The sequence below is a fragment of the Corvus kubaryi genome, unplaced genomic scaffold (assembly GCF_017639235.1).
Source record: "Corvus kubaryi isolate FWS band 111438036 unplaced genomic scaffold, C.kubaryi_AGA036_p1.0 76, whole genome shotgun sequence".
In the NCBI taxonomy this organism is placed as follows: domain Eukaryota; kingdom Metazoa; phylum Chordata; class Aves; order Passeriformes; family Corvidae; genus Corvus; species Corvus kubaryi.
The window spans coordinates 8,000,290-8,010,021 of record NW_024582063.1 but is presented as its reverse complement, the minus strand read 5'-3'; the positions used below and the strand labels follow the sequence as shown (position 1 = coordinate 8,010,021).

Sequence of the window (9,732 nt, the reverse complement as noted above, 5' to 3'; positions counted from 1 at the left end):
AAGCTAAAGTTAAGGGTATATCAGCAATTCCATGATAAAATTCTATTTTTAAGCACTTATAACTTTAAAAGTTGCTGTCCAGGTTTTTGCCTGCTGGGATAATTGACCTAACCTCCTGCAGGTATCTTTGATAACAGGACTCCATCCGCTGTATGTCAATAACTTTGATTCAAAGCTTTAGCTGTTCTGCTATATTCAGAAGACGTGGGATTCAGATCTCAGGTCCTTGGTATAAATCAGCAGCAATTCTACTCAGTTAATACAGCTGCAACAGCTTAAAGTGAGTGCAACTGATGGAGGAGATGGAAGAGATGTGCAGAAAGAGTTGTCCCCAAAGGGTAGTATAATATTTTAAATAAAAATGGGTAGCAAAAATAATAATTGATCCATGATCAAGACAAAGGACAGTAGAAAACCCATGCAAGCTAGCTTTGCTGCAATGCTAGTAGAACAGCTATATGTATGCTGCCAGAATGTCATTTTGATTCAGGATACTGTTTGGGGAAAATAAAGGATTTTGGAGCCAGGAAAATATGAATTCAGTAAATAATAGCTTGTTAATCTAAAAGGCTTTTAACTGATGCTGTTAAAGAAACATGCCATAGCAACATTATTTAAAAGACCATTTTTGTAGGTTTTATTGCCCACAGTACAACCATCTTGGACATTTTCTGTTGCTGTTGGCATGCTTAGAAGACATTGCAATGCATGACCAACCAGGTCAATTCTGATGCTCAGCAACACATTGCACGCTGCTGAAGCAGAGTAGTAGGAGAAGCCCTGGCTTCTCACTGGTTTTAAAATCTTAGGTGTGTCCTCACAATTATGATGGTGGTTATTTTTCTTAAAACAAGTTAAGAGAGCTAAGTACCAAAATGCCACTGAACTTCAGAATCCCAATCTAGTTTTTAAAGTCCAGCGTGTTGTGCAATGCTTCCGCAGGCAAAAGTATACATTATTCCTATAATTCACTTCAGGACCTGTTTTCCTTTTCAGAAAAAGATGTACTACAAACTTAATCCATTTAGGAAGCTAGACACAAAACTGCTTTGTAACCCTATGATCAAGGGTGTGTAAGATTACGAAGCTGGAAACTTCTTCCACTGTGTCATGTTGAGATTTGTCAGAGGAAGTTACTTAAAGGTTACTACTGGGTATTCCAGGGAAAGCTTTTTAGAATCCTACTTGAATCATCAAGCAGATACTTTATAATTGGGATGATTAAGAATTTAGGGGATTTCCAGTGTTATTTGATACAAACACGGACTGTGAAGATAATTCAGGGAAAATTCTAGGTTCATGAACTTGAGGTGGCACTGCTGAGGAAACCAAACTTTATTACAACCTCCTTAAACTTTTAAAACTTATTTCAGAAGACAACCAAGTACAGCAGCTGTCCTAATATACAACAGTTCAGTCCAACTATCTATAAGCTGTCTTACTGTACAAAGACTAGAATGTAATATACAGGGGGAAGGAGCAGTGGTAAATGCACAAAACACAACCACTTCTGTCACTGGTTTACACAATGTTGTTAGACAGGTCACAAAACAATGCCCTTTCCCAAATCTATCCCTTCACATACTGAATAGAAACAGGGAAAGAAAGAGAAGGGAAAGACAGATCAGCAGTGCAAAGGAAAATTCTAATATAAGCACGTGAATTGGGAATAAAAGTAGAACTGCTTTTATTACTGATGAATTATGAGGGGAACATGCAAATGGGCTGCATATATGAACTACGTAATTACTAATTAATTCATTCACTTTATGATTCCAACTGAAATAAAAAACAGAGCTCTATACAAGGAGGAGTGATATTGCTGTTCTTTGTACAGGTCCTGTGAAACTAATTTTGTCAGCAGACAGAAAGCTTGGAACAGTATTTTCAGAGCAAGGCTGACAAATGCGTGTGCTTAATTCCTCCAGACATGACACATCCATGCTTTTGAGTAATCTACTCACCCCTACCAGAAACCCAATATTAACGTGAAATGTTTTAGTCTGCATTGGGCCAAACACAAAATTTAAACCAACAGAACAACTGGCAACTGTAAACCCCACTCTTCACATCAGGGTTAAAGGAGATTTTAAAATACAACCAAGATCAAAGGAGAGTAAACACATTCTAAAACTGGATTTGTGGCCCAGTTCTTACCATTACGGTGAGTGCTGTGACAGCTGGGGTGCTAAATGTCGGGTCGCTGCGTTTCTCTTGATAGACCACTCTGTACAGAGATATGACACCGTTGGGCGAGGCTGGCTGCGTCCAGTTCAACCGCACCGAGTACGCACTCGTGGCTTGTGCCCAAGGGGCTGCCATGCCCCACGGGGAAGCCTCCAGAGTCTGGGTTGAAGCCCACAGGCTGTCCACGGACCCCACAGAATTCTGAGCTCTGGCACGATACTCATAGAGAGTAAAAGGCTGGAGAGCATCGGATGCATCAATGAATTCCAAAGCTCCTTCAGTCCAGATGAACAAAAGCAGCTCTTCTTGACTGCCCACAGGACGTCTGGAATAAAATCAAAAGCAGTGTGTTTAAATTTGAAAATAGCTTTAGCAGACCCATAATAGTAGATCTTGAAGTTCCAAGTTCAGCTTGTATCTCAGAAAAATACTGAACTTATTTCTGTATGTTACACACACACACAAGGAACTGCCTACCTATCTTTGCACCTTAAAAGCATTTTCCTGAACTTGCGTTAGGTGCTGAGTAGTGAAGAGAGATTTTTTCGGCAATCAATTATTCTCCTTTATCTAGAAGTATACTATAAAACATGGCAAACAAGCCCAGGGTAACAGAATAGCAACACAGCAGCATGTTGTCCTTCTAGGATAGAACACACCACAAATGAGACTTTCAGAACTTAGAATGTGAAATTTTAAATTTATCTGTAGTTGCTAAGCAATGACTTGAATTGCAAAACGGGTGCAAGTTTTCAGCACTTCTGAAAATCAATCTATTTATGGAGGTATGCACCTCAGGATGCCTCATTTATGGAAAACTTATGACCAATTTACTGGAGAAAAATGTTACCTAGTGAACAAGGGATAAATATACTTTCGTGCCCTCAAAACTAAAGCTGTGCACTTTCAAATTCTGGTTTGCTCACACTAAATATCCCATTTTTTCTTGCAAATGGAATAAGTAATCCCTTGTGCATAAACTTAGCTGAATTTGCAGCTCCACCACCAAACCTCATTAAAATATCACACATAGTGTTTTCTGTAATAAACTACGTATTTTTTCCAACACTGTTTTTGTTTAAAAATGCAAACCTAAGAGATATGAAGAAAATTCCTGCATACATTTTTGGCACAATGGGTTTTTCTTTTAGTACATATATATATATACACACACACACATATATGTATACACAGACACACACATTTGTACACATATATATGTATATATAGCATTACTACTCCAGATATGCTTGTGTTGGACCTGGTGATACTCTGATTACCAGAGATTACAGATGATCCTCAGCCCCTCTGTAATATGGCCCCTTTTTCTATATAATTTACAACAGTTTTAATAAGCTGAGTGTTCATCTTCAAAACAGAGTTATCAAATCAATTCTTTCACTTGGCATAAAAATGTTTGTGTGAAATTAAGTTGGTTACATTTAAACACTGTGATAAATCCCAGTGATGGTTGGGCTGTACTGCACATGAATTTAAGTATTTCCCCTACTCTTCACAAGAACCTTGGCCTCTGCAGAACATAAAAGCACTTTCACCCTTGATGCCAACAACAAAAATCCAAATCACATTATCTGCCAGTTTTATTGCAAGTAGGGCAAATTTGCAGAAGTAAAATTGGTTTTTCTGGCTACTGGGTGTCATCATCACTACATGCACACATAGAAGCTGTAGAACATTTCTTTGGCAGGAGAAAATCTGTGTTTCAAAGAATGTTGTTGGTTTTCATTTTGTTAGATCAAACCAGGAATTAATTTAAAAATAAAAAAGCATTGATTTTTTAAAACTGATAATCTTAGCTGCTTGTAATAATATATTCCCAGGTATTAACATGCAAATATGAAGACCATAATGAATGCAAGTGTGTACACAGCTGTTTACTCATCCTTTGTGTATATGCATATATAAGGCAGGAACGAAGACATTATTTTCTTATATGAAGCTGAATAATTTTTGCTAAATTCTGAGATAAGCAGATTGTATGGACACTGTTCAGTCTACAAGGGTTAAAGTGTGACTTTTTGATAAATAGAAGAGTTTTGAGGTGCAGTATCTCTATCATAGTGAAATAGGTAAACTGTAAGATGTGTTGATACTGAGGGTTGCTTGGCAGAACTGGGCAAAGACTGGCAGGTAGAAGAAGCAGGAAAAATTCCCTAGAAATCCTCAGTCTCTCTGTAAGAGTCAGGGTCCAAAATTTCCCATTGTCTCCAAAATTCCAGCAGCAATTTTTAATACAATTCCCCATGCTCTATTATAAAGGCAAGTTAAGCTTCCTGCAGAACTCTCCCTTGGATGCTGCTCACTGACGTAATGCAAGCCATATAATTTTGAAAGGTGAATCACTACTATGCCTTTCTCCTGAGCCTAAAAATACAGCCTTTCCTCTGTGTACTCAAAAACATGTCCAAAAAAATTGCTGTAAATAAGGGAAAAGAGAGTACATTTTAATGCAATGAAGTCACATTTAATGTGTCTTGCTGACCAAACAGTGTGGGACTTACACAAATACATAAATTTATGTTTTATAAATATTCTAAACTGTGATAAACAGTTTTTTTCACACTGCATGATCAAATATGCCACCAACTGTAAGCTGATTCACAGGCAAAGCTGTACACTGTAGCCTGGTTAAGTATTTAGATCTTATTACTGCTGAATATTTAATGAATGAAACTTATGGTTAGGTAAATGGTTCCATCTGTAGTGCTAAAAACCAGAATATCTTCATGTATGAATAAACTTTGAACAGAAGTGCTTCAATAGTCTGTAATCATTTCAATCGTCTTAAGATTTAAGATTCAGCTGCTCATTTAACTGGAAGTATTTCTTATGTACAATGAGCTGCAAGGGAGAATAACATTTCCAAGTGCTGGAAGCTGTCTCTTAATCTGCATAGTCTGATTTGCTGCTTACATTCATTTTGAAGATGTTCAGATAGTTATTTTTATAAGGGCAAATTCTCCCTGCCCCAGTGCCAATCTGAGGCGGATGACATAAGGAGGAGAATATAATCTTCTTTGTGACAGATAACTCCAGAGCTGCGCCGCAGCAGCGCAGACTGCCAGCGTTCGCCCCTCGCCTTCCCCGCGTGTGCAGAGATGGCGAATCCCCGAGGCCTCGCGGGTCAAACCAGAATTACTCCTCACGTTTACCTTTCACCATACAACTAAATTACATGTTCTAGCAGCGCCTGCTGCTTTCCTTACCACAGTGGTAGTGAGTTATTTTTAGGAACAATGAGAAGTCTTGGGGTAAAATTCAAATGATTGGGGAATCATGCTGTTAAATGTGGGGGAACAATGCAACATTAGCAATGCTCCCCCTCTGCAGTTTCACATCTAATTAAACAAAGAAACCTCACTTACATTTGTACTCAACAAATCTACACTAATGTAGCTTTTATGACTTGGAGTATTTTTTCTAAACATGAGTTCTGATGTGAAAAAAAAAAAGAGCAAAAGGAATTTGAGGTTATTGCATGTAATACACTAGTTTAGGTTGGGTATTACATCAACTACAGGCATAAATAAAAGCCTTCAGGAGGTCTTGTATTCAATGACATAACCATCCATAGGGATTCCTACATTAAACCATCCAGTAACATATGTTCCTTGGAAACTGTCTTGGGTACAACTCATGGTTAAGAGTGTACAGTTAAGCAATGAATTAATCATAAAGAGTCAGTCTAGAAGCCTCTACACTGCAAGTCACGACAGCCACTGAGACATGTCTTCTGTCTCAAATTTCCTCTTGATTTTTCTGCTACATTTTCACCAACAGGACAGGTCAGCTCATGAGAGCTACATTTCAATTTCACAAATACATACTAAATAATATAATCTTATTGGGCAAGACATAGACAGTTTGACAGAAATTCAGACACTCCCTTAAGGAAGTTAAGAACCAAAATACTTCTAATTTTACAGGCAATATGTCTTTAAGGGCCATCTCATGTGCTTCCTATACTGAGCCTGCTGGTAATCAATAGAGAGCAGCTCCATTAGCTCATGTGACCTCTAACTTACTAAAACATAGGAAAAAAAATATATATATTCTATTTTCATAATATTATTATTTTTTTCAGAGTAGCAACTTCTGTGGTTGGCACAGCAATGTTATGTCAAGATGAATGGGAACAGAACTAGATTAGGTGACTATCTCATGAACCAGATCTTTTCTCATTCACAAACTCTTCTAAGTTGTGGTCCTTCCTAGAAAATTTTAAAAGTCTCAGATCTGTGTTTAAGTCTGCTTTATGAATCAAAAACAAAATATCACCATCTCTTCTATCATAAAATAACATTTTAATTTTTTGGTTTCTAGCAAAATGGCTGCAAACTTGGGAGTACTTTTATGATGCTAGAGGAAAGCACGTGTCCTGCCACTTTAATGCAGAGATCTGCACACACACTAGGTCCCCAAGCATTCCAGGTTTTGAGTTAAATGAATTTATTTTGGTGGTGATGCAGTAAGGAAGAGGCACATACTGAAGAAGAAATTACATTCCATAACCTCCCATAGAAATACTGCAGTCTTGCTGCTATAACAATGTAAGGCCATGTGTGGCTAGAAAATGAAAAAGAACTATGTGCTTACATCCCATTTCTGATTTTTTTGCAGCTATCTGAGAAAGATTTGATATTGTTGTTGTCTAAGCACATTTAAACTTCAGCTGAAATAACTGCCAAGTGATTCATGCCTATGTAGGTGAATATACCGATTGTATCTGGAGCCCCAGTGCGCCATTTTCATTTCACTTTAAATAAAAAACAAAATGTATCTATGTCAGTCAGTGCCCTTCTGCTGTACTCAGAGGTATCAAACAGGCTACAATTATGATTGTGAAGTGATTGTGTCACATTGGAGGAAGGTTTATTGCTTTTGAGTCTGCTAGGCAGTAACACATTCTGTTTCATATTACTCTTTATATCATTGTTTGGCTGTGACTAGAATAATCAAATGCCATCAAATGCTGTCAAATTCAATTTACAGTATTTTTCACTGAAGCAGGCTTTCTGCATTATATTTCCTGTTTTCCCTTTCTATGGTTGCCATGGAATAGCAGCGGTAATCATCAGCTTTATTTACAAAACCAACAGAGTGAAGACATGTCTTGGGCTATAACATACACTTTATTCCTCTTTATGCAGGGGAGGGACTCGGGTTTTTGATCAGACAATTAAAAAAAGGCAAACAAAAGGGTATTGCAAGACAGCAGGAATTTTTAGAGATTACTAACATGTTTAAGGCAAAAGTGAATTTATATTAATTATCACTGAGGATTCCAAAAGGTAATTTGATTACCCATCTTCTCAGTCACACCTTTAATATAATAAAAAGTCCCAAACTCTTTGTGGGAGGCTAGGATCAGGCCAGCATGTGATTGCCACACAGAGCTGGAAAACCCAGGAGCTTCAGAGTTTAAATCCCTCTCCAATATATGGCTTGAGTCTTAACATTCTCTGACTTCTGAAGCTATTTAAGAAGGTCGTTTCAGCAAGCTTTTAACAAAGGGTCAACAGACACAGCAGACATCAGTGCTCTGCTAGTTTAATACTGCCCTAAACACAGCTATCTGTACAGAAAACTCCTCACTCAGGGCTTAGGAAACTCCTAACTCAGGGCTTAGGAAACTCCTTATGGGAAGTGAGAATGCATCAGTCAACAACCTACACAGGGCAGATGAATACAAACACCAAGGAACATAAACAGATGCACTGTAATCACTGTCCAGATTATTTAGGAACGTAAATTATCTTGGAAAATTGATCTGGTTTAGGAACCTAGATGCCTTTTCCTGCTTTTAAAAGTCTCAGAATTTGTCAGTTACTCCTGTTTCAATTACAAAATTCTCAACTGTCTATCAGAGAAGAGTGAAGTTTGTACCTAGTGGTCTGGGTAAACACAGTAAAAGTATCTATCCTACAAACTTTTTACAAAATCTTTTGTTCCCTTGAATTTTTAAAACATCTGTTTTCACGTGCTTTTATTTGACATTTGTAGTTCAGGAAGATGGTTCTTGTTTGAGCTCCCAACATGGCCATCCACAGATCAGCTCCTTACCTTAGCATTTGAAAGGTAATGTATATTTTTTCATGTAGTTCTACACCTTTTTTCACCTCCCAAAATATCAAGGAATAATGAAAGGAACCGTTCAGTAAGACTTAGATTCTGAGGCAATAAGGGCATTTACCTGTAAATAAAGTAGTTAGTAATGATGCCATTTGGTTTCTTGGGTGGTGCCCATTTCACTTCTATGAGTGCAGGTCCAATTGCTTTAATAATAGGTGGGCTCAGTTCTCTGGGAGGTGCTTCAGCAGTTCTTGAATATGTTTGACCACCCACTCCACACCCACCTACAAAATCAGAAGTTTGTGTAGGGATAAGAGCTTTGTCCTCAACAAAAAAAAATACATTAAAAGCAAATGAATGTCAAGTAAAGAAGCTGTTGGTGGAAATGGTGCCTCATTTCACCTCATTTCATTGTTAAATACTCATTTAAATTACTACAACTCTACCGATGAATTATTCCTGATTTTCACCAGTGAGAGTGAGGAGCAAATTATTCAAAATGGTCATTTTGGAAACACTTGTTTCAATAGAATTTTGAAAATTTCAATCAAAGTCAGGGCATTTTGTCATTTTTGGGCTCTTCTCTCCTGTCTTTATGATTATCACTTCTTTTGTTGAGTAGTTAACAGAACTGATTCAGTTCTGTACAACCATTTTCAAAGATCTTTAAGCTGCTTGTGAAGAGCTTTTAATAAAGTGGCATGTGTAACCTGAAATACATATTTTACATCTCCATTTTAGATATTCATGATATATGGAGAAATACATACATGATACCTGGAGAAATATTTAATGCTTCATTCAGTGCTAGGCTTTCTTTTTACTAGGTAAACATTTGACTAAAATGTAAAAACAGAATTTCAACTGTTTTGCAGAGTTGAATCTACCTGGAAAATCCCTTCCAGTTACACAGATGAGTGTTTTAAATTGCCTTACCACTCTGGCATGCTTGTATTCTTATCTCATACAGGGTGTAGGGATCCAAGCCATCGACAAAGGCAAAATGTGCACGTCCTACTGGCTTCACCAGCAGAGTGGGACTGCTCGCATTTAGTAGGATGTTGTATTCCAAAGGCACATTGACAATGAATATCCCTGTTGTGAAACAGAGAGGAACCAGTGATTATCTGAACCACTAACAACAGTGCAGGACAACTTCAAAGAGCCATTCATCACATGCAATTTTAAATGTAAGCCCCCTCTGGAGGTTTTCCCTACTGCCTCTTTTGAAAACTACAATCATTTAAATATAAACTGAAACAAATCTGTCTGCAGATTATAACTGGAAGATAGACATTATGGTTCTTAGGTAAGAATCAAAATTCAATTCAGTCAATGCCTGTTTTGCAATTGCCACTTCTGGGAAGACCGACCTTATGGCTTGGAACCAGGCAGCTTGTATATATTTTGGAGGAGTAACAGGTACTAAGCTGTTATGTAGTGTTTGAATAG

The 9,732-nt window shown here is 37.6% G+C and overlaps 1 protein-coding gene across 3 annotated transcripts in view; it reads right to left on the bottom strand.

The window, feature by feature from the left end:
- Positions 1-1,418: 1,418 nt before the first annotated feature.
- Positions 1,419-9,732, bottom strand: part of USH2A (usherin) — a 322,330-nt gene continuing 314,016 nt past the window's right edge. For all 3 annotated transcript variants that reach the window (XM_042051713.1, XM_042051712.1, XM_042051714.1), the window contains 3 exons: positions 9,217-9,375; positions 8,402-8,564; positions 1,419-2,512 (listed from right to left, as the gene is read on the bottom strand). In XM_042051713.1, coding sequence (XP_041907647.1) covers positions 2,128-2,512; positions 8,402-8,564; positions 9,217-9,375 — 707 coding nt within the window. In that variant the 3' untranslated portion in view covers positions 1,419-2,127. The remainder of the gene's footprint in view (positions 2,513-8,401; positions 8,565-9,216; positions 9,376-9,732) is intronic.